Below are 25,042 nucleotides of genomic sequence, written 5' to 3'. Positions count from 1 at the left end.
GTTCAACGTTTTCTCAAAAGCTACCCAGATCTGCTAGTGAAAGTACGCCATCTGTCTGCCCCTTTTAAAAAGTCAGCTACAGCTTCAGCTGCACTTGCTGGACTTCATCAGCGTTTGCATCTTCCGGCTCAATGACTGGTGTGTGATGTCCCCACGTGTTGGAACTCTACACTGCATATGTTGGAAAGGATTTGTGAGCAGAAGAGGGCAGTTGTTGACTACCAGCATCAACAAGGCTGTTGATATTCAGTTGCGACTCCACACATAAGACCTCAGGAGTGGACATGGATGTCAGACATATGTACAATCCTCCAGAACTTTAACCCCTTTCTGCCATCCGACGTACTATCCCGTCCACGGTACCCGGGCCCGTATGACCGGGGACAGGATAGTACGTCGGCGCGATCAGCGGCGCCCACGTGGTGAGCGCCGCTGATCGTGGCCGAGTGTCAGCTAATTATCATAGCTGACACCCGGCACAATGTGTCAGGGGCGGTCACGGACCGCCCCCGACACGTTAACCCCTTGCACACCGCGATCAAACACGATCGCGGTGTACCGGGGGTTAAAGGGAAGCATCGGCAGGGAGGGGGCTCCCTCCGTGCTTCCCTGAGCCCCCCACGGCAGCGCAATGTGCAGCGCTGCTGCGGGGGACTCCCTTCCTCCAGGCCCCCGAATCCAAGATGGCGACGGGGGGCCTTCGGGGGCCTGCGGAAGCTGGCTTCCTCAGTGCCTGCAAAGCGCAGGCATGAGGAAGCCTTGTGCACTGCCTGTGACAGATCGCTGATCTGTCACAGTGATCTGTGATGTGACAGATCAGCGATCTGTCACAGGACAGTGATGTCCCACCTGGGACTATTTAATAAAGTAAAAAAAAATAAAAAAAAGTGTAAAAATAATTTTAAAAAAATCGCCAAATAAATTAGAAAAAAAAAAAAAAATATTCCCCCAATAAATCCATTTTTTGGAAATAATAAAAAAAAAAAACAATAAAAGTACACATATTAGGTATCGCCGCGTCCGTAATGACCCGCCCTATAAAACTGTCCCATTAGTTAACCCCTTTAGCGAACCCCTTAAAAAATAAAAATAAAAAACGAAGCAAAAAATAATGATTTATTATCACACCGCCAAACAAAAAGTGTAATAACGCGCGATCAAAAAGACGCATATAAATATCCATGGTACCGCTGAAAACGTCATCTTGTCCCGCAAAAAACGAGCCACCACACAGCATCATCAGCATAAAAATAAAAAAGTTATAGCTCGCTGAATAAAGCGATGCAAAAATAATTATTTTTTACATAAAATAGTTTTCATTGCATAAAACCGACAAAAACATAAAAAACGACCTAAATGAGGTATCGCTGTAACCGTACTGACCCGAAGAATAAAACCGCTTTATCAATTTTACCGCACGCGGAACGGTGTAAACGCACCCCCCCCCAAAAGAAATTCATGAAACGCTGGTTTTTGTTCATTCTGCGTCCCATAAATCGGAATAAAAAGCGATCAAAAAATTTCACGTGCCCGAAAATGGTACCAATAAAAACGTCAACTCGTCCCGCAAAAAATAAGACCTCACATGACTCGGTGGGTCAAAATACGGAAAAATTATAGCTCTCAATATGTGGTGATGCAAAAACTATTTTTACAATAAAAAGCGTCTTTTAGTAAATCAAACCCCCCGTTATCACCCCCTTAGTTAGGGAAAAATAATAAAATAAAAAAAATGTATTTATTTCCATTTTTCCATTAGGGTTAGGGCTAGGGGTGTGTTGGGGTAGGGTTAGGGCTAGGGTTAGGGTAGAGTTAGGGTTAGGGCTAGGGCTAGGGTTAGGGCTAGGGTTAGGGTTAGGGGCGTGTTGGGGTTCGGGTTGGAGTTAGAATTGGGGGTTTCCACTGTTTGGGCACATCAGGGGCTCTCCAAATGCAACATGGCGTCTGATCTCAATTCCAGCCAATTCTGAGTTGAAAAAGTCAAATGGTGCTCCTTCCCTTCCAAGCTCTGCTATGCGCCCAAACAGTGTTTTACCCCCACATGTAGGGTATCAGCCTACTCAGGACAAATTGCAAAACAATTTTTGGGGTCCAATTTCTCCTGTTACCCTTAGGAAAATAAAAAATTGGGGGCAAAAATATCATTTTTGTGGAAAAAAATGATTTTTTTATTTTCACGTCCGAGTGTCATAAACTTCTGTGAAGCACTTGGGGGTTCAAAGTGCTCACCACACATCTAGATAAGTTCCGTGGGGGGTCTAGTGTCCAAAATGGGGTCACTTGTGGGGAGTTTCAATAGTTTAGGTACATCAGGGGCTCTCCAAACGCACATGACACCCGCAGACCATTCCATCAAAGTCTGCATTCCAAAACGTCACTGCTTCCCTTCCGAGCCCCGACGTGTGTCCATACAGTAGTTTTCTCCCACATATGGGGTGTCAGCGTACTCAGGACAAATTGGACAACAGCTTTTGGGGTCCAATTTCTCCTGTTACCCTTGGGAAAATGAAAAAATTGGGGACTAATTGATCATGTTTCTGGAAAAAATACGATTTTTTTATTTTCATTCCCGGGCATTATAAACTTCTGTGAAGCCCTTGGGGGTTCAAAGCGCTCACCACACATCTAGATAAGTCCCTTAGGGGGTCTCGTTTCCAAAATCGGGTCACTTGTGGGGGTTTCCACTGTTTAGGTACATTAGGGGCTCTCCAAAGGCAACATGACACCCGCAGACCATTCCATCAAAGTCTGCATTCCAAAACGTCACTACTTCCCTTCCGAGCCCTGACGTGTGTCCATACAGTAGTTTTATCCCACATATGGGGTGTCAGCGTACTCAGGACAAATTGGACAACAACTTTTGGGGTTCAATTTCTCCTGTTACCCTTGGGAAAATAAAAAAATTGGGGACTAATTGATCATGTTTGTGGAAAAAATACGATTTTTTTATTTTCATGCCCTGGCATTATAAACTTCTGTGAAGCCCTTGGGGGTTCAAAGTGCTCACCTCACATCTAGATACGTTCCTTAGTGGGTCTAGTTTTCAAAATGGGGTCATTTGTGGGGGGTTTCCACTGTTTAGGTACATTAGGGGCTCTCCAAAGGCAACATGACACCCGCAGACCATTCCATCAAAGTCTGCATTCCAAAACGTCACTACTTCCCTTCCGAGCCCCGACGTGTGCCCATACAGTAGTTTTCTCCCACATATGGGGTATCAGCATACTCAGGACAAATTGGACAACAACTTTTGGGGTCCAATTTCTCCTGGTACCCTTGGGAAAATAAAAAAATGGTGACTAAAAGATCATGTTTGTGGAAAAAAAACGAATTTTTTATTTTCACGCCCGGGTGTTATAAACTTCTGTGAAGCACTGGGGGGGTCAAAGTGCTCACCACACATCTAGATAAGTTCCTTAGGGGGTCTAGTTTCCAAAATGGTGTCATTTGTGGGGGGTTTCCACTATTTGGTACATCAGGGGTTTTCCAAACGCGACATGGTGTCCGATCTCAATTCCAGCCAAAAACGTCAAATGGCGCTGCTTCCCTTCCGAGCTCTGCCATGCGCCCAAATAGTGGTTTACCCCCACATGTGGGGTATCAGCGTACTCAGGACAAATTGCACAATAACTTTTAGGGTCCTGTTACCCTTGGAAAAATAAGAATTGAGGGTGAAAAGATCATTTTTGTGGAAAAAATATGATTTTTTAATTGTATGGTTTTATGTTATAAACTTCTGTGAAGCCCATGGGGGTTCAAAGTTCTCACCACACATCTATATAAGTTCCTTAGGGGGTCTAGTTTCCAAAATGGTGTCATTTGTGGGGGGTTTCCACTGTTTAGGTACATCAGGAGTTTTCCAAACGCGACATGGTGTCCGATCTCAATTCCAGCCAATTTTGCATTGAAAAAGTCAAACGGCGCTCCTTCCATTCTGAGCTCTGCCATGCGCCGAAACAGTGGTTCCCCCCCACATATCAGGTATCTGCGTACTCAGGACAAATTGCACAATAACTTTTGCAGTTCAATTTCTCCTGTTACCCTTGGTAAAATAAAAAAATTTGAACCTGAAGTATTTTTTTTATGAAAAAAAGTTAGATGTTCATTTTTTTTTAAATATTCAAAAAAATTCCTGTGACGCACCTAAAGGGTTAATAAACTTCTTGAATGTGGTTTTGAGCACCTTAAGGGGTGCAGTTTTTAGAATGGTGTCACTTTTGGGTATTTTCTATCATATAGACCCCTCAAAGTGGCTTCAAATGTGATGTGGTCCGTAAAAATAAAATGGTGTTGTAAAAATGAGAAATCGCTGGTCAAATTTTAACCCTTATAACTTCCTAACAAAAAAAAATTTTGGTTCCAAAATTGTGCTGATGTAAAGTAAACATGTGGGAAATGTTAGTTATCAAGTTTTTTGTGTGCCGTATCTCTGTGATTTAAGGGCATAAAAATTCAAAGTTGGAAAATTGCGAAATTTTCAAAATTTTTGCCAAATTTCCGTTTTTCTCACAAATAAACGCAAGTTATTTGAATGAAATTTTACCACTAACATGAAGTACAATATGTCACGAGAAAACAATGTCAGAATCACCGGGATCCATGGAAGCGTTCCAGAGTTATGACCTCATAAAGGTACAGTGGTCAGAATTGTAAAAATTGGCCCGGTCATGAACGTGCAAACCACCCTTGGGGGTGAAGGGGTTAAGGACTGCACCAAGATGGTGAGCAGCGATGAAGCCATCATTAGCAAAGATTATGCATTGCAGGCAGAGCACGAGGACATTGAGCAAGGAGCCATACAAATAAAAAAGAAAAGAAGCCAGCGCTGCCTATGGTCAGAACGCAATACATAAAGTGCATATGCACCACAGGTGAAGGGTGAAACAGGTCCAGTGTGGAGGTTGGACATGAAATGTCTATGACCTGGTCAACCTTTATCTGCGCTCGTCCTTTCTGGCGCCATGGGAGTGATTCAGAAATGCTTCGGGTACAATTTGCATTTAATGTGGTCTTGCTTTTAATACATTTAGGAGGCCTTAATGGCACAGCGAATATAAAAATCATAGAGTAGGACTGCCCAATATGACAATGCCTTGACGTGGTGGGGTGGCTCAAAGAATTGATCAATTGTATGCTAAATGTCTCATTTTAGGATACAGTTAGAAATCAATATGTGCATATGCACTTTATGTATTGCGTTCTGACCATAGGCAGGGCTGGCTTCTTTCTCTTTTTTATTTGATATTGGTTGTGGTTGACCACCACTGTTGCTGTGCACACTGGTTTATGTACGCCATTCTTTCTGTGTTCATTGTGATTGATCTAGGCTGCTGTACACACATACAGCAGCCCTGCCCTGCCCCATGCTCTGTTTGATTGTGCACCTGTGTCTGGGCCTGTTTCACCCTTCATCTGTGGTGCTCGTCTGGCAGTTGGACCTGAAATGGCTATGACCTGGTCAACCTTTATCTGCGCTTGTCCTTTCTGGCGCCATGGGAGTGATTCAGAAATGCTACAGGTACAATTTGCATTTATTATGGTCTTGCTTTTAATACATTTAGGAGGCCTTAATGGCACAGTGAATATAAAAAACGTAGAGTTGGACTGCCCCATATGAGAATGCCTTGGCGTGGTGGGGTGGCTCAAAGAATTGATCAATTGTTTGCTAAATGTCTGATTTTGAAATACAGTTAGAAATTAATATGTGCATATGCACTTTATGTATTGCATTCTGACCATAGGCAGCGCTGACTTCTTTCTCTTTTTTACTTTTTAAGGAACTATACAGGGTGATTACACTCAGCCCAGCCTCATGTCGTTGCAATGTGGATTGGTAGACAATGAGGAGGAGGAAGAACAGGAGCTAGTTTCATGTGCTATAGATGGTACTACAAGCACATCTGTCATACCGTCTGTTCAGCAGGGATGGCCTGAGGACAGGGAGGAGAAGGATGAGGAGGACACCAGTCAGTCGTCATGTTGGTGAGGACATGGAAGTCTTGCCTGTTAGTAGTCTGGCATGCTTGGCTGCGTTTCCCGTGACCCTCGCATTATTAACATTTTCAGGGACACTCATTACTGGTTGGTGACACTTCTAGACCCACTCTTCAAGGAAAACTTTCAATCGCTTCTTCCAGAGTCATAGAGGTGTACAAAAATGTTTCTGTACCATAGGGCCCTTGTGTCACATCGCTGTCAGACTCAGGGCCTGCTGTTCCAGCTTCAGCCACTAGGAGGCGCCGGACTGGTACGTCGCCACTAGACTCGGGGCCTACTGTTCCGGCCTCAGCCACTAGGAGGCGCCGGACCGTCACTTCGCCGTCAGACTCGGGGATGGCTGTTCCTACCTCGACCACTGGGAGGCGCCATGGATCGCCCGTGGGTGATGGTGGTGACAGAGAAGGGGCTCCTGCGCAGGCATCTGGTGAGGGCAGGCTCTGTCCCTCTGTCAGTCATCAGGGGGTTACTGCATCACCATCTGGCCTAGTCCTGGGGGCGGTCCTAATGACATCATCAGTCCGGGAACCTGTGAGGGATGACCTGATCCCTCAAATACCTTGGGACTGGTCTTGCAAGCCGCCGGATATATTCTTGGTTCCCCTGCGTGCTACTGTGTGATTTGCTATAGTTAACTCTGACCTCAGCCTGGATTTCTGACCATTCTATTGCCTGCCGTTTTTTTACCTCTGCCTCTCTCCCGATTTTTGACGCTGACCTTAGCTTGGATTCCTGACCCTTCTTCTGCCTGCTGATTTCGTACCTTGCTGCCCTCCTGGTTTTTTACTGACCTTGGCCCTGACTTTAGACCCTTCTTCTGCCTGCTGATTTTGTACCTCTGCTGCCCGCCGGCCTCCGACTCCTGCCTTCGGACCACGATTACGGGTTTTAGCTTTAACCCCTTGACGACCTTTCTGCTCTGGTCCACTGCTCCCCTAGACAGCTACCCCCTGGGCCTTGCTCCAATTCCAGATCCCTGTATAGGGGTTAAGGGTCTCGGGGTTACTCGGGGCGCTGTTCCTACTGCAGCCCAGATTCTCAGACGGTCGTCATACCTTGTAGCGGAATTACTGAAAAAATTCCCATGTGAGAACGCTGGCAGCAGACGTCAGAGTTTGTTGTACAGCCAAGGAGTCCAAGCGAGAGAGAAGGAAGTCCAATCCAGCTCAGGCAGAGTAACAATGGGAAAGTTCTGTGACAGTTTTCTCAGCCCTTCACATCGTGCTGCCACAGAGGCAAGGGTGGTGTCACAAAGAAGTGCAATGTTTGGGAAAATGGTGAGGGAATACCTTGCAGATCGTACAAACGTCCTCCGGGATTCCTCTGTGCCTTTTAATTACTGAGTATCCAAGCTGGACACGTGGCATGAACTGGCTCTCTACGCCTTGGAGGTCCTGGCCTGCCCTGCTGCTAGTGTTCTGTCAGAGCGGGTTTTTAGTGCCGCTGGCGGAATTATAATAGATAAGCGCATCCGCCTGTCAACTGGCAATGCTGACAGGCTAACTCTTATAAAAATGAACAAGGGCTGGATGGGCCTAGACTTCTGTACACTACCGAATGAAAACATCGAAACATAACCTCAAATTACTTTTTTGCATGGTTGGGGAGGTGTATTCTCATGCACCTCTTCACAATCACACATGGTTATCCGCTTCCTGATTGGGTCTGTTTGGTGTTATCCTTCTCCTTCTCCTCATCCTCATCATTGACAACCAGTAGAACACCAGGGACAACATATTCCATGATGCAAAAGTCACTATATTTTTATTTATATCCCTGTCTCTGAGCTGTTGGTAGGGACAAACATATCTCGTTGGACACATTCTGGCTTCATATCTATGAACCTGTGTTTGCCCTTCCCTTTTGTTATTTTCTTTCATAGGTGGATTCACATTTTTAATCTATTTGTTTGATTTCAGTCTGATTTCTCATTATGTCTACTTATTCTCCACCACTATATCAGCAGGGTTAACGTGTTCTGGGCTGCTACAGGCAGTCAAGTTTTTGGCAAGGGTGTCTCTGATGCCCATATTATACTTTTAAAATATGTGTACCCCCATGGGGAAATGTTTGTCAGCACATGCACTGCGTGTATGGGCGTTACAAGTCTAGGAGACACGCTGCTTTATATTGGGCCTAGTTTTTACTGAGGCCTTCATCAATGTATCCTCATTCTCCGCCACAAGAGTATCAGGGTCAATGTGTTCTGTGCTGCTACAGGCAGTCCAATTTTTGTCAAGGATGTCTGTGATGCCCATAGTCTATTTTTAAAAAATGTACCCCCCATAAGGAAATGTTTGTCAGATCATGCACTGCGTGTATGGGTGTTACAAAGTCTAGAAGACCGGATCCTTTACATTGGGCCTAGTTTTTAATGAGGCCTTCATCAATGTCTCCTCATTCCCCGCCAGTAGATCACAAGGGTTAACGTGGTCTGTGCTGCTACAGGCAGTCCAATTTTTGGCTAGGGTGTTTTTATTATGCCCATTATTAATTTTAAACCAAAATGTCACGGTCATGTGTGTCTGGACGCAGCGAGTACCGCAAGGCGAACCCATGACATGCGTGACCCTGGATACACCGCCTCCAGTAGAGCGAATTTAAATGATAAAACGTGCAGCTGGATACACCGCCTCCAACTGGCGAATTTAGGTAATACACGTTATATATACAGTAGTCTGGAAACCCCACCTCCAGTAAGGTTAATTTAAATAATAAAGGGGAAACCTGGTAACAATAACAATGGTGGGCCCTGCGATAGGGAATAGGGATGTGGAGACCTCCTGTACTCCCCTGAGCCAGTGTCCCTGCACTCCTAACGTTCCCTATGCTGGTTCCGCACCGGGCGACGCACGCATACCTCAAACCCTGACTCGCCCTGCACCTAAACCCTCACTAGGGAATTGGTCAGTGTGGAAACTAATCCCACCACCGCACTAAACACACATAAGGAAAAGTGACAAAACAGGGGAAACACCACTTAGCTTTGCTCTGTTGCTTACGCTCCCAGCAACAGAGCCCACCACCTGCCTACATCTTCTCCTCCAACCGGATCCATCACCATAACCGGATCCATCACCATAGTGCAGCCTTGGAGCAGAGTCCACCACCAGTTGCAGCTGCCCAGTAAACAGAGTCCCAAAGATGAGTCCAGCTTCTGCCAAAAAGTCCAGCATGCTTGAGTCCAACTTTTCTGCCAATAAGTCAAGCATGCTTGAGTCCAGCTTTCAGCAACCAAGTCCAGCATGCTGAGTGCAACTCTCACCATAGTCGCCAATCCACCAGGCCAGGCCAGCCCTTCTTGCAGACCACATCGTTGGACTCCACCAATCCATGCCAGCACTCCATGCAGACTCCATAGCTGCCACTCGTGCCCTCTGGTTGGGCTGCCCAGGACTCCTGTTCAGCTCCATCATTCACCCAGGCTTACTTGTGAAAGACTAACTATCAATATCACCAACGATCATCAAACACACCTGAAACTTTTTTTATAGAGCCTTACACCTGATTTGTAATACGTGCACATTAAAACTAAAGTGTACTACCACTCACCACCACCGGGGCAACTTAGAACAAACGACACCACGTGTAATAATTCTAATGGCCACCGGGGGCAATCAACCCACTTTGCACCAAGCCAAAGGAAAAAAAGTTCACTTTGTCCATTTACTTGTCAGATCCACCTTGGATCATGACACAAAACAAATATTACTCCCCCGGGGTGAAATCTCATACAAATGAGATGTACGAATATTCTTCCCATTTATTATTATATTTTCCATTTTTCCAATCTGTGGAACATCCTCTTATGAACTAGTGTATACCTCTCCAATATAAAAATAGTGGAATCCTATTATATTATATTTTAATTTAAATCCCTGTCTCTGAGCTGTTGCTAAGGACAAACATATCTCGTTGAACACATTCTGGCTTCATATCTATGAACCTGTGTTTGCCGTCCCTTTTGTTAGTTTCTTTCATAGGTGGATTCACATTTTTAATTTATTTTTTTGATTTCCATATGATTTAGCATTAGGTCTCCTCTGTCTCCGCCACTAGATGACCAGGGTTAACGTGTTCTGTGCTGCTACAGGCAGTCCAATTTTTGGCAACAGTGTCTATGATGCCCATAGTATACTTTTAAAAAATGTACCCCCCATAGGGAAATGTTTCTCAGCCCACGCACTGCATGTATGGGCATTACAAGTCTAGGAGACCCACTCCTTTACATTGGGCCTAGGTTTTGATGAGGCCTTCATCAATGTCTCCTCATTTTCCGCCAGTAGATCACTAGGGTTAACGTCTTCTTTGCTGCTACAGCCAGTCCAATATTTGGCAAGGGTGTCTCTGATACCCATAGTATATTTTATAAAAGATGTACCCCCCATGAGGAAATGTTTGTCAGCACATACATTTACTGTATGGGCATGATGAGTCTAGCAGACCCGCTCCTTTGCAATGGGACATTTTTTTTAGGAGGCCCTCCTCCATGTTTCATCCAAGGGGGAATTGGGGTGCGTGCAATTTTGGGTCAAGGCAGCCCTTGCATTCAATGCATAAGGAAACTGTATGGCAGGACCAACCGAAGACTGTGAAGTGGGTTTTCATATGGTCTTCCAGTATCTGGGTTCAAAGGTATATTGGGGAGCATATGACTTGATATCAGGGCAGACCTTCCATTTAATGCAATATTTTTTCAGGAGGTCCTCCTGTACCTCTTATGAACGGGGTATTGGGATGCATTTTAATTCTTGGCAGCCCAGCCACTCACTGCATAGGTAATAACAGCATAGGAGACCCACTGTTTAGTAATAGCCCTTTAAGCAGATTAATGCCTCCTGAAGCCCCTCTAAAAATAGCCTTTGTGACTTTAACAATCCCTCCTTCAGAAATGAAACAAGATGGGTCTCCCTATGTGTCACACAACACATGGCCAGCTAGGGTCGTTAAATGTTACAATGACATTTCACAGGGAATGCATTAGTATTGGTTGAAAGCAATGTTAAAGTTGAAAAACGCTTCAAAAACGCTGCATCTGAACATAGCCCAAGTGGTGGAGGAACATTTTGGTCTGAGGTTAATTATTTTGCCTTATATACAAGCCATTAACCTGGAAAGAATGTTCCTTAACATATTTCCAAGTAAAATACACTTTTGGTTTAGTTTTGGTATGCTTTTTGGTGCACCAGGAAAAATGGCATGAAATTCTGAAAAAAAGTTGTTTAAAGCTGTGAACTAGGACTCAGGAATGATTCCAGGGGCCATCCCCATGATGTCCCCGTGTCATTTGAGTAGTGTTTCCATCATTTTCAGATGTTTTTAGAGCCTAAAAGGACCAAAAGGGGGATTGCGGTAGAAATGCTCGGGTCTCCCATAGACTTACATTGGGCTCGTTGTTCTGTCTGAGTACCTGAGTATTCCAATTTGCTTGACCCGATCAACGAGCACCCGAGCATTTTAGTGCTCGCCCATCACTAATGAGGTCCTTTTAGGAATACCATGGCTATGCTACCACTCCTCTCATATAGAGTGGTCCTCAGGGAGAATTCTGGGATGAGTAAATCCTGTGAGGGTAGATGTCAGAGGGAGTGCGTTCAGGTTGCTACTACAGAGGTACCCGCAGATCTTTCCTCTCTCCCCAAACACTATTGGCCCTAAGCGGACGTGTTCTCCAAGAAGGCTGCGGAGACCCTTCCGCCTCAACGCCCCTATGACTGCCCTATTGACCTTTTGCCTGGTGCTGAGCCTCCCCGGGGTCGAGTCTATCCACTATCTCTCCCAGAGACGGAGGCAATGACTCAGTACATCCAGGAAAATCTGGCAAGAGGATTCATTAGGAAGTCAGTGTCACCTGCAGAGGCGGGGTTCTTCTTTGTGCAGAAGAAGAACGGAAAACTACGTCCATGCATAGATTACAGGGGTCATAACACCATCACCGTTAAGAAAAAGTACTCTCTGCCCCTGATATCTGAGCTGTTTGATAGGTTGCGGGGAGTGAGGGTTTTTACTAAACCTGATCTGCGGGGTGCTTACAACCTGATTCGCATCCGTGAGGGGGACAAATGGAAGCTGGCATTTAACACCAGGGACGGCCACTACAAGTATCTGGTGATGCACTTCGGGCTCTTTAATGCTCCTGCCGTTTTCCAGGACTTTGTAAACGATATCTTCCGGGACATGCTCACCACCTCGGTCGTAGTCTATCTGGATGATATTCTCATCTACTCTCCAGATATAGACTCCCACCGGAGAAATGTTTGCAAAGTCTTTGACCTCCTAAGGGCAAACTCCCTCTATGCCAAGCTGGAAAAGTGTGTGTTTGAGCAGGAGTCCTTGCCTTTCCTGGGCTACAGTATATCATCTCCGTTCAGGTATTGGCTATGGATCCTGCCAAGCTACAGGCTATGATGGATTGGCAGGAACCCCATTCTCTCAAAGCGTTGCAGCACTTTATGGGGTTCATTAACTATTATCGCCAGTTCATTCCCCACTTCTCAACTGTGGCAGCTCCCTTGGTAGCCCTCACCAAGAAGGGAGAAAATCCCAAATTGTGGTCGGAGGAGGTCTCCAAGGCCTACCTCTCTATTAAGTCCCACTTCGCTAGCACTCCCATTTTACATCGCCCAGATGTAGATAAACCATTTATAATGGAGGTGGATACCTCATCTGTCGGTGCTGGAGCAGCTCTCTTCCTAAAAGATGCTCAAGGTCGGACGCGTCCTTGCTTCTTTTTCTCTAAGACCTTCACATCGGCAGAGAGAAATTATTCCATCGGGGACAGGGAGTTGCTAACTATGAAGTTGGCCTTCTCAGAGTGGAGACACCTCCTGGAGGGGGCTCGTTTTCCCTTCCACGTTTACACCGACCACAAGAATTTGGTGTACTTACAAACCGCCCAGTGGCTAAATTCTCGCCAGGCTAGATGGTCCCTGTTCTTCTCCCGGTTCCATTTCACCCTCCATTTTCTCTCCGGGGAAAAGAACATTTGTGCCGAATCTGATACTTTGTCCCGCTCCGTAGTGTCATCGGAGGAGGATAAGCCTTGGTTAATTGTCCCTTCTGAGAACCTGAGGACCGTGGCCCAGGTTTCACTTGAGTATGTGCCCCCGGGCAAGATGTTTGTGCCACCTAATTTGCGACTGGAGGTTCTCTCTTGGGCTCACTCGCCAGGGTGGGTGGACATTTTGGGACCAAGAGCTTCTGGCGAGGATGGACTGGTGGCCGCATATGGCCCGTGACATCAGAGACTATATTTGGGCATGTGTCTCCTTCGCCAAGAATAGGTCTTGTCGACGACAGCCTGCTGGGCTAATTTACCCCCTGACGGTGGCACACAGGCCCTGGGAAATGGTCGGGATGGACTTTGTGGTGGGTTTACCCAAGTCCCGTAGCTGCACATTCATCTGGGTAGTCACCGACCATTTTTCTAAAATGATGAACCTGGTGCCCCTTCCGCGAGTACCTTCTGCACGGGTCTTGGCGGCATTGTTCATTAAGCACGTTTTTTGCCTACACGGTATGCCTGACAAAATTGTCAGTGACCGGGGTCCCCAGTTCGTGTCTCAGTTCTGGAGAGAGCTTTGTCACCTACTCAGCATTGAGCTGAATCTCTCTTCAGCTTACCATCCCGAGACGAACGGGTTAATAAAGGGTCAACCAGACCCTGGTCACATACCTGTGACATTTTGTTTTCGGCCAGGCAGGATGACTGGGCATCCTTGCTACCGTGGACGGAATTGCTCTGAACAACGCCATAGCCGACTTTACTGGACAGACCTAATTCTGCCTTAATTACGGCCAGCATCCGTGTGTCCCTGTGCCCATGCCCGTGTTGTCCACCGACTCTAGGGTGGAAGACTGGGCGGTGGAGGCACGTGACATTTGGGACCACATACAGGATGCCATCCGGGCCTCCAAGGAGAAAATGAGGGTCACCAATGATGCACACCGGCACCCCACTCTGACCTTTGCTCCTGGCGACTTAGTGTGGCTCTCCGCCCGTAACATCAGACTGCGAGTTGAGTCCACTAAAATTGCGCCTCACTACATAGGTCACTTCAAGGTCCTGGAACAGGTCAACCCTGTGGTTTATCGTCTGGCCCTTCCTCCATGCCTAGGTATCACTGACACCTTTCATGTATCCCTTCTAAAGCTCGATCACATGTCCCGGTTTTCCAAGTCATCTGCCAGGACATTGGGTTCCTCCACGGACGATTATGAAATGAACGCTATTGTGGGGTGCAAGGTGGTAGGTGGCAAAAAGTACTATCTGGTGAATTGGAAGGGTCATGGCCCAGAGGACAAGACCAGGGAACCCATTGAGCACATTCGTGCTCCTCAGCTCATTGCAGCATTTGAGCATAGCAAGGCCCTAGGAGGGGGGTAATTGTAGGCGTCGAGTTCCCATCCAGCATTAGTCAGCAGCGAACAAACACTCCTGGGACTAAGTCCTGCTTTTCTCCATCTGAGCATGTCCGTGAGAGGACCGCTCATTGGTGGTCGGAGGTCACATGCTCAGGTCCTCAAGCAGCTCGGATTGGGCCATCAACAAGGTCCTGGAAGGCTGTGGTTATAAAAGGATCGCATGGCCGTGCGCTAGTATAGACCATGTGGAGTGAGTGTTGTATGCATGTATGAATGTCTCTGGTGAATGACTCATTATGAAACCCCTACCCTTGGTCTGCATGTGTTGTTGTTCAGCCATGCCAGTTAGTGCTTAGGCTGATAATGCAGGTAGGAGGCAGAGTCAGGACCTAGCATCAGCGCCAAGTAGTGGCTTGCCTGTACGCCACTGTGCACTTTGTCTGCATTCCACAGTAACCAGCGTCAATTAGTGACATTCGCAGGTGTGACGCCACACACTTAGTGGGTCTAGAGGGACTCTAGCACTGTGTCTTTGAGGCAGAGTTCTGTGACTGTACACTAGTGCTCACTTTACCGAGATCTGTGATCTTTAACAGGCTACGGCATTTATATTCCGCGGTAGTGCGGTTCTGTGAAGCAACAGAGTCCGCCTCTGTAAACACAGGGTGACGTTAACCCACATGTGTTCATCTATTATACCACTATATAGCGTCCACCAATACCAGGCAGCAGGTAACATCTCTGCACAGTGGACCCCGGGCTGCGAACGCACCTTCTTTTACTACCTTATTATTTGGTGCATTCCGCCAGTCCTAACAACATCTGAGTTAATTAGAGACACATCTGTGGATGTATTTTAATGCACACCTGAAACACACTGCTTCTTTGTGTAGAATCATTTGGATATAAAATAAGAAAATGGAGAGAGTGCGCAGATTCTAAGTGCAGCAGCTAGATTCAAATGTATATTAAACATGTACTATTTGTGTTAGGCACTGGGATTCTTCCTCTACACAGGATGGATCCCAAGCTGTGTCTTCTCCTGTGGTCTCCCATCCAGTCTCGACCGCAGCAGAACCTGCTCAGTAGAGACATCTGTCTCAGCGGATTGCCCCAACCCATGCTGTGCGATTGCTGCTGTCTCTCCAGGTTCAGCTATAGCAATTAGCAGCAAACAGCGGCGAGCGGTCGCTCCTGGGACTAAGTCAAGGATTCGCCCTGCTGAGTATGCTCGTGATGTGGCGATCTCTCATTGGTGGTCGGCGGTCAGCGGCTCAGGTCCTCAAGCGAGTCCGGATTGGTCCATCAGCAAGGTCCTGGCAGACTGGGATCAATAAAAGGATCTCACAGCCACATGGCCGTGCGCTAGTATAGACTATGTGGTGTGTTTTGTATGCATGTCTCTTGTGAATGACTCCCTATATTTCCCCTTCCCTTGGCTGTGCATGTGCTTAGGGCCAGTTCCGTACTAAGGTTACTCCGGCTCCTCCGGTTAGGAGTAGTGTGCATGTGTCTTTCAACCCGGTCAGCTAGTGCCTAGACTGACAGTGAAGGAAGGAGGTTGAGTCCCTAACTTGTGTCAGCGCCAACTAGCGGCGTCGCTTACGCAACGTTGTGCACATTGTGGGTCCGGTCAGACTCTAACCCCAGCGTTCTAGGAACTGAGCCATAGAGACCTCACTAGCGCCATATCTGCGGTGCCCTATGACATTTAACAGGGTACAGCACTTTTAGTTGTCATTTGCCTATCGCTCTGTGGTGTAATAGAGCGCATTAATTAGGCTAGTGTTCATACAGTATTACGGATAACAATGTGCGCTTAGGTTGCCATAGGGCTAACTTCCCGTTCGCCGTTGTTCACTAGTTGAGGTTTTCCATCTCTGCACGGTGGACCCCGGGTTGCGATCACACTTTATCATCATATTTTATTCAGTGCGTTCTGCAAACCCTAACAATTTGCACTCACCTTTTTGATGTCTTTATAAACTTGTCTATAATTCCAGTGAGTGGATTAGTTGTTGATTCCTCCTGTTCACGGTTTGCAGCACAATCCTAGGCACTTGTGAAAGCACTCAAGGTGTTGCATTAGGAAGCCGCATGTGTAGTAGTTCTCAAGGAAGTATGCGCTTCCGGGATACGGTGATATATTCCAAAATTTAAGTTTTATTAACACAGCATGCAACGCGTTTCAACTCTTATGAGTCTTCTTCATGTAGTACATATAAACTATTATCGCTTTGTGCAGTTTATATACAAAAAGTCAGTTCACATCATCTTTGGGTGGGTGCCATACCAGGGTTTAACCCTTTTCAGACACACCCATATCACTCCAACTTAATCCAGAGCTTTACACGCATAAAAGCATAAACATTAAAAACCTAATCCAAATCAAATCCAATTTTAAAAAATTCTAAAATATTTTTTAAAAGTATATACGAAATTCATAAAGAAAATGTTTCATCTCAATAAAAATTATTTTCTTTTTTTTAAATGTATATATACATTTTTTATATAAATGTGAATATAAATATAATATTTTCTAAAAGCAAATATTTTCGAAAAGAGACAAAAAGTCCTATACAAAAAAACCTATCTATACAAAAAATTTAACAATCTTTTTATTATTTGTCTTTTTTGGGAGACAGAAAAAACAAGACAGATGTGGTACAATGGGATTTTTAATTTTTCTTTTAATTCCTTCCCCTTTTCCTTCGCAAAAAAAACCTTCCACAAAAAAGCCTTTAAAAAAACCTTTTAAAAAACTTTTAAAATAAATAAATGAAAATTATTTTTCTTTTTTCTCTCTTTTCCTCCTCTTTTCTCTCCCTTTTCCTTTCTTCCTTTTATTAACCCCTTTACTACCAAGGGTGTGTGGTGTAATGGCCACTGTGTCCGCTAGGGGGCGCTGTGTGGATGTCCCAAGAGAGAGGATGAGTGGCAGAATATGGAAGGACCGTTATGTATCTCAAGGTGGGTGGCCTTGAGATGGAGACTTATGTATGGGTGTGGATCAGCAATGACATTGCTGAGGTGTTGCTTCAATGTGTCAGGGAGAAGTCTCCAGGTAACTAGAGAGATGGGTGGACCTGGTTACCTACAAACACACCCAGGGGGTGTGTTTAAAGAACACTGTTGTAAAGAGTGTGAGTGGCTGAAAGATCTGTGATGAGGTCAGAGTCATGTGACCCAGTGGGCGTGGCTATGGACCATATAATGTGGCCAGGGTAGGTCACATGGAGGGAATGCTAGGACCCGATTGGTCCAGTGTGGAAGGTCCCGCTGAGATGGAGCTTCCTGGCTAACAGCCTGTGAAGTGGCTGTGGTGAACGGCTGCACATGTCTGAGAGGGAAGGGAATGAACGTCTGCAGTAAGCTGAAGCAGCCATGAGGAAACCCGGATGTGGGTGAGATAAGTGAGGCTAAGAGAGCCTGTATGCTGGACATTGTACAATCTGTGTGAACACAGGGTTTACAGAGTGAAATTCTGTCATGGACGCTCTGCTGTTTATATGAAGTTTTGTTGCTGCTGTGGGTTCATGATGTTGAATAAACCACATGGACTATGCTTGCTTTATGGAAAATCTGTGCCGGATCTGATTTTGTGGCTGCTGAGCGAGTATCCCCTACCCGAATTGTTAACGTGTAAACCACCTGTGCGCTACCTCACAGGTGGTTTGCACGTTAACTCCCGGGCCAATTTTTACAATTCTGACCACTGTCCCTTTATGAGGTAATAACTCAGGAACGCTTCAACAGATCTAGGCGATTCTGAGTGTTTTCTCGTGACGTATTTTACTTCACTTTAGTGGTAAAATTTATTCGCTATAACTTGCGTTTATTTATGAAAAAAACGGAAATATGGCAAAAATTTTGCAATTTTCACACTTTGAATTTTTATGCCCTTAAACCAGAGAGTTATGTGACACAAAATAGTTAATAAATAACATTTCCCACATGTCTACTTTACATCAGCACAATTTTGGAAACAATTTTTTTTGTTAGGAAGTTATAAGGGTTAAAAGTTGACCAGCGATTTCTCTTTTTTGCAACACCATTTTTTCTTTAGGGACCACATCACATTTGAAGTCACTTTGAGGGGTCTGTATGATAGAAAATACCCAAAAGTGACACCATTCTAAAAACTGCTCCCCTCAAGGTGCTCAAAACCACATTCAAGAAGTTTAACCCTTCAGGTGCTTCACAGGAATTTTTTGAATGCTTAAAAAATCAACATTTTTTTTCACAAAAAAAATTACTTCAGGTTCAATTTTTTTATTTTACCAATGGTAACAGGAGAAATTATGCAACTTGTCCTGAGTATGCCGATACCTGATATGTGGGGGGAACCACTGTTTGGGCGCATGGCAGAGCTCGGAAGGGAAGGAGCCCCATTTGACTTTTTCACTGCAAAATTGCCTGGAATTCAGATCGGATGCCATGTCAAGTTTGGAGAGCTCCTTATGTGCCTAAACAGTGGAAACCCCCACAAGTGACCCCATTTTAGAAACTAGACCCCCCAAGGAACTTATCTAGATATGTGGTGAGCACTTTGAATGAACCCCCAAGGGCTTCATAGAAGTTTATAACGTACAGCCGTACAATTAAAAAAATCATATTTTTTCCACAAAATTGATCTTTTCACCCCCAATTTTTATTTTCCCAAGAGTAGCAGGACCCCAAAAGTTATTGTGCAATTTGTCCTGAGTACGCTGTTACCCCATATGTGGGGGTAAACCACTATTTGGGCGCATGGCAGAACTCGGAAGGGAAGCAGCGCCATTTGACTTTTTTGGCTGGAATTGAGATCGGACGCCATGTCGCGTTTGGAAAGCCCCTGATGTGCCAAAACAGTGGAAACCCCCCAATTCTAACTCCAACCCTAACCCCAACACACCCCTAACCCTAATCTCAGCCCTAACCCTAGCGGGAAAATGGAAATAAATACATTTTTTTATTTTATTATTTTTCCCTAACTAAGGGGGGTGATAACGGGGGGTTTGATTTACTATTTATGGCAGGTTTTTATGTTTGGCAGCTGTCGCACGCTAAAAGACACTTTTTATTGTAGAAATAGTTTTTGCATCACCACATTTTGAGAACTATAATTTTTCCATATTTTGACCCACCGAGTCATATGAGGTCTTATTTTTTGCAGGACGAGTTGACGTTTTTATTGGTACCATTTTTGGGCACGTGAAATTTTTTGATCGCTTTTTATTCCGATTTTTGGGACGCAGAATGAACAAAAACCAGCGCATCATGAATTTCTTTTGGGGGGTGCATTTACACTGTTCCGCGTGTCGTAAAATTGATAAAGCGGTTTTATTCTTTGGGTCAGTATGGTTACAGCGATACCTCATTTATGTCTTTTTTTGTTTTGGCGCTTTTATGCAATGAAAACAATTTTATATAAAAAATAATTATTTTTGCATCGCTTTATTCTGAGAGCTATAACTTTTTAATTTTTTCGCTGATGATGCTGTGAGGTCGCTCGTTTTTTGCGGGACAAGATGACGTTTTCAGCAGTACCATGGTTATTTATATGCGTCTTTTTGATTGCGCGTTATTGCACTTTTTGTTCGGCGGTATGATGATAAAGCTTTATTTTTTGCTTTGTTTTTTATTTTTTAAGGGGTTCAATAAAGGGGTTAACTAGTGGGACAGTTTTATAGGGCGGGTCGTTACGGACGCGGTGATACCAAATATGTGTACTTTTGTTTTTTTTTATTTTTTATTTTCAAAAAATGAATTTATTAGGGAATTTTTTTTTTATTTATTTAGCGATTTTGTTAATACATTTTTACACTTTTTTTAACTTTATTACAATGTCTCAGGGGGGACATAACTCTCATGTGACAGATTGCTGATCTGTCACATCACAGATCGCTGTGACAGATCAGCGATCTGTCACAGGCAGTGCTGCAGGCTTCCTCATGCCGACGCTTTGCAGGCATGAGGAAGCCACCTCCCTGCAGGCCCCCAAAGGTCCCCGCCACCATTTTGGATTCGGGGACCTGCAGGGAAGGAGACCCCTGCAGCAGTGCTGCACATCGCGCTGCTGTGGGGGTCTCAGGGAAACACGGAGGGAGCCCCCTCCCTCCCGATGCTTCCTTAAACCCCCGGTACACTGCGATCGTGTTTAATCGCAGTGTGCTAGGGGTTAACGTATCGGGGTGGTCCGTGACTGCCCCTGACACATAGTGCCAGGTGTCAGCTGTGATAATCAGCTGACACCCAGCCGCGATCAGCTGCACTCCCCCTGTGAGCGCAGCTGATCGCGCTAGACGTACTATTCCGTCCTTGGGACTTAGGTCCCAGGTCACATGGACGGAATAGTACGTCTAATGTAGGAAAGGGGTTAAACCCCTTCTACCACATCATTTAGCCCATCAGGTTATAATGTTCTTAATAGAAAGATCCAAAAGGATTCTTTCCGATTAAGCGTTTGTATTCTGTTTAAACAATTTGGAGTTATTTGTTCAACTGGAGTGACAACAACATTGAATTGTTTATTATGTTTTAAACATAGGTGTCTGGATAGACTGTGTTCCATTTTTTGCATTGAGTCTGTGGCCATTCATGCGGGCCTGCACTCACCGGTGCTGTAGGATGTGATAGATCTGTTTAATTATAGGAGGAAAGGAAAAGGGGAAGGAAAGAGAAAAGAGAAAAAAGAAAAAGCATTTTCATTTATTTATTTTAAAAAAACATTTTTTAAAGGTTTTTTTTAAGTTTTTTTTTTTTAAAGGGGAAGGAAATAAAAGAAAAATTAGAAATCCCTTTGTACCTCATCTGTCTTGTTTTTTTTACCTCCCAAAAAAGACTTTATATAAAGGTTATTAAGTTTATTGTATAAATAGTTTTTTTGTATAGGACTTTTTGTCTCTTTTAGAAAATATTATGTTTAAATTCACATTTATATAAAAAAAATTATATATACATTTTTTAAAAAAGAAAATTTTTATTGAGATATGAAACATTTTCTTTATGAATTTCGTATATATATACTGCTCAAAAAAATAATTTGCCATTCTGACATGTTAGCGTTCCGGTTGGGAGCCAAAGGGATAGACAAGACTAGTTTCTTAACTTCCTTTACCACCCTCTGACGGCTTCTCCCCGCCCTGCTCTAATTGACTGAAACAACCCCAAATATCACAAGACACATTTAATAATTCCCATGTGTGTTCATGTTCTCACAGTATTTAACATGAATATAATAACGAAGCAGAGAAAAAGTCAAGAGGGTTGAAACTTCCACTGTTGCCATCTTCCAGCCAACGGAAATCCCGAGGCAAGAGTAGCTGCTTGACTGCTCTTATTGTCTGGGGCTACATGGCAGTAGAGTGGAGATCCCTTAGAATTTAATTTATGGGTCAATTGTATTATCATTGTACGAAACACTCCTTGATTCCTGTATTTTTCTTCGGTATACCCCATACGCATTTCCGCAGATTGTTCACTCATTGTCCAAGCAACAGGCTTCCCAACACCTAATCTTCTTGCGCAAACACTGGGAAAATTCTGGATGCACCTACTAACATAACGTTCACTGAGTGGATTCCCACCAAATGACCAGACTTCATTGACCAGGTAGGCTTCTTCAGGTTTTAGGCTAGAAAATTGTAGATCACTGTATGAAGAAAAAAATGTAGAAAAAAAGTGTCAATCAAATTTCAAGATATTGGTAAGCAATAATTTCAGTGGAATATGCGTGGCTTCAGGCACCTGTGTATAACAAAAGAAAACCATGAATTTTATCCTTGATTGAATTTGAAACCAAGACTGCATTGCTGCAAGACGACATTGCTAACCACACTGCTCCTCATATACAGTGGCATGTTAAAGTTTGGGCACTCCTGGTCAAAATTACTGTTATTGTGAACAGTTAAGCAAGTTGAAGATGAAATGATCTCTAAAAGGCCTAAAGTTAAAGATGATACATTTCCTTTCCATTTTGGGCCAAAAAATATATGTATTGTCATTTTTTACATTTTAAAAATTACAAAAAGGAAAATAGGCCAATGCAAAAGTTTGGGCATCCTTGGATATCTGTGTGCTCAGATAACTTTGACCTAGGTTTCTAACCTTAATTGGCCTGTTGGGGTTATGGCTTGTTCACTATTATTGTTAGGAAAGGACAGGTGATGCAATTTTCCCAGCTTTATAAAAACCCAGCCTCCTCTTAACTTTTGCCAAAAAACAGCAGCCATGAGTTCTTCTAAGCAGCTGCCTAGCACTCTGAAAATGAAAATGGAGGAGACCCACAAAGTAGGAGAAAGCTATAAGAAAATGGGAAAGCGTTTTCAAATTGCCCCTTCCTCAGTTCGAAATGTAATTAAGAAATATCACCTAACGATTAGTACTGATGATGTTAAAATAAAACTCTTTGGCCACAATGATCAAAGTTATGTGTGGAGAAAAGAGGGCACAGAATTTCAGGAAAAGAATATCTCACCAACCATTAAGCATGGGGTGGAACAATCATGCTTTAGGGTTGTCACAGCCAATGGCACGGGGAACATTTCAAGGATTGAAATGGATTCAATAAAATTTCAACACATTCTTGATGCAAACATAACACCATCTGTAAAAAAGCTGCAGTCGAAAAGAGGATGGCTTCTACACATGGATAATGATCCTAAACACACGTCAATATTCACAATAGACTACCTCAAAAGGCGCAAGATGAATGTTTTATAATGGCTCTCATAGTTCCCTGATCTGAACATCATTGAAAATCTGTGGCCAGACCTCAACTTAGCAGTGCATGCCAAACGACCAAGAAATCTCACAGAACTGGAAGAATTTTCCAAGGAAGAATGGATGAAAATCCCTATAACAAGAAGTGAAAGACTCTTGGCTGTGATACTTTCAGAAGATGGTGCTACTAGGTACTAACCATGCAAAGTGCAAAAACTTTTATAGCGGCCCATTTTCCTTTGTGCAATTTTTAAAATGGAAAATATAAAAATCTATTTTTTATGCCTAAAATGCAAAGGAAATATGTAATCTTTAATGTTAGACCTTTTAGAGATCATTTCATCTTCAACTTGTTTAACTGTGCACAATAACAGTAATTTTCACCGGGGTGCCCAAACTTTTCCATACCACTGTAGATCTTCCCTTTTGATTCTCTAGCAAATCATTCATTAAAAAGGTTATAAGGGTTATATTTGTTTTTTTTTTCCTATGGAGCTAAGCACTGTTCTGCTGTATGATTATCTCTCCCGGCTCAGAGCACTCACGGACAGCTCCTTGCGACAAATTCTTCTACTTCCTGTGACTTCACATTGGCAGAACAGCTCCTACTCTTCCATTATGCTACTTAGATGTGGTGTCACCGCTGATGATTGACATCTGGCTCAACCTATCACAGTGAGGAGTCGGCTGTCAATTAACATGATGTCAGCAGTGACATCCACTCAATAGAGCAATACAGAAAGAACTACTGTACTCTGTCGACATTACATCACAGGAAATACAAAAATCACATTCCGCGACTACTGAGATAATTTTTCCATTTGTATCTTGTATGTTTTTGCTGATTTGTACTTTGCTGCCATAAAATTGTGGTGGAAGAATGTGCAGAACTGACAATGTATGAAATAAACTTTTAATTGAATCACTAAAAAGCATATAATGGTAAAATTACCCAAATACAAAGGGGGTCAAGGATGCAAGTCAAATCCAGACAGTACAATAATTCACAAGGTAAAGGGCAGAAAAAAAGCTACTCCGCCCTAGTACTCCCTAATAAGGCCCTTCCTGACCGCGGAGGTTGGCACCCTAGTTGTTGACGATGTGGCGCCCCCGCTCAACGTTGGCATCCCTAATAACGCCCTAGACCACCCTATGTATACAAAAATAGGGGACACAAAAAATAACCACACTCACACCCAAAATACCGAAAATGAGGAGACAACTAGAGTCTCGTGCAAAAAAGTGCTAAGTGCTGTAAGCTTGTCTCGTAGTATGCACACTGTAAACTTCTCGTAGTCTAAAAGGTCTCTTACAATCAAATGTATTTATCAAAATATGGGTTTTCCACAGGTCAAATAAGGCTTATCTCATAGTCAAAAATACTAGCCTGCAAATAATGAAACAAACACAGGAAAAAGAGAAAAGTTGAAGAAAAACGTATACAGAGAGATCAATGTCTATAGTCAACAGTATACAAAAATAAAGAGTGATGTAGACACTGCACATTAAAATGACAGCAAAATACTGTCTGTCAAGCAGCTGTTTGCATATGCACAAAGCTATTAATCCGCCTATTATATCCCTGAGGCTCAGTCCACCTCATCAAGCGTGCATATGATAATAATGCAAAAAGTAATCTAGCAGCAGCATATTATATATATATATATATATATATATAGCAATCCTTCATGAGGTTTAACATCCTCTCAATAAGCCTTAATTACTCATGTGGCAAGAAAAAATAGCACAATGCAATTGCCCCTCCAGAATGCCAGCATATTTTATGCCGAAGTGACAATGCAGTGTGAAGCCGCACACTGCATTATCACTTCGGCCAGGGGTATTGAGTCCCCACTTTTTGACCCCTGATGAACCCTCACTAACGCAGAGGGGGAAACACGTCGGGTTCGTGTCTGCATCTATGGCTGATAAGTATACGCTGCACACTATGCTGTTGACAGACTTCATGTGGCTTTTT

The 25,042-nt window shown here is 43.9% G+C and overlaps 1 protein-coding gene and 1 long non-coding RNA gene across 5 annotated transcripts in view; one reads left to right on the top strand and one right to left on the bottom strand.

Annotated features, from left to right (window-relative positions):
* Positions 1-25,042, top strand: part of LOC141100082 (uncharacterized) — a 248,453-nt gene that overhangs the window by 54,234 nt on the left and 169,177 nt on the right. The window lies entirely within an intron of this gene.
* LOC141100079 (glycine N-acyltransferase-like) overlaps positions 21,515-25,042 on the bottom strand; it is a 79,698-nt gene continuing 76,170 nt past the window's right edge. For all 4 annotated transcript variants that reach the window (XM_073588280.1, XM_073588282.1, XM_073588281.1 and 1 more), the window contains one exon: positions 21,515-21,994. In XM_073588280.1, coding sequence (XP_073444381.1) covers positions 21,601-21,994 — 394 coding nt within the window. In that variant the 3' untranslated portion in view covers positions 21,515-21,600. The remainder of the gene's footprint in view (positions 21,995-25,042) is intronic.

This window comes from Dendrobates tinctorius, unplaced genomic scaffold (genome assembly GCF_039654945.1).
Source record: "Dendrobates tinctorius isolate UK_male_01 unplaced genomic scaffold, ASM3965494v1 ptg000103l, whole genome shotgun sequence".
NCBI classification, from domain to species: Eukaryota; Metazoa; Chordata; class Amphibia; order Anura; family Dendrobatidae; genus Dendrobates; species Dendrobates tinctorius.
Note: the sequence above shows the minus strand (reverse complement) of the source record. Positions and strands in the feature narration are given on the sequence as shown.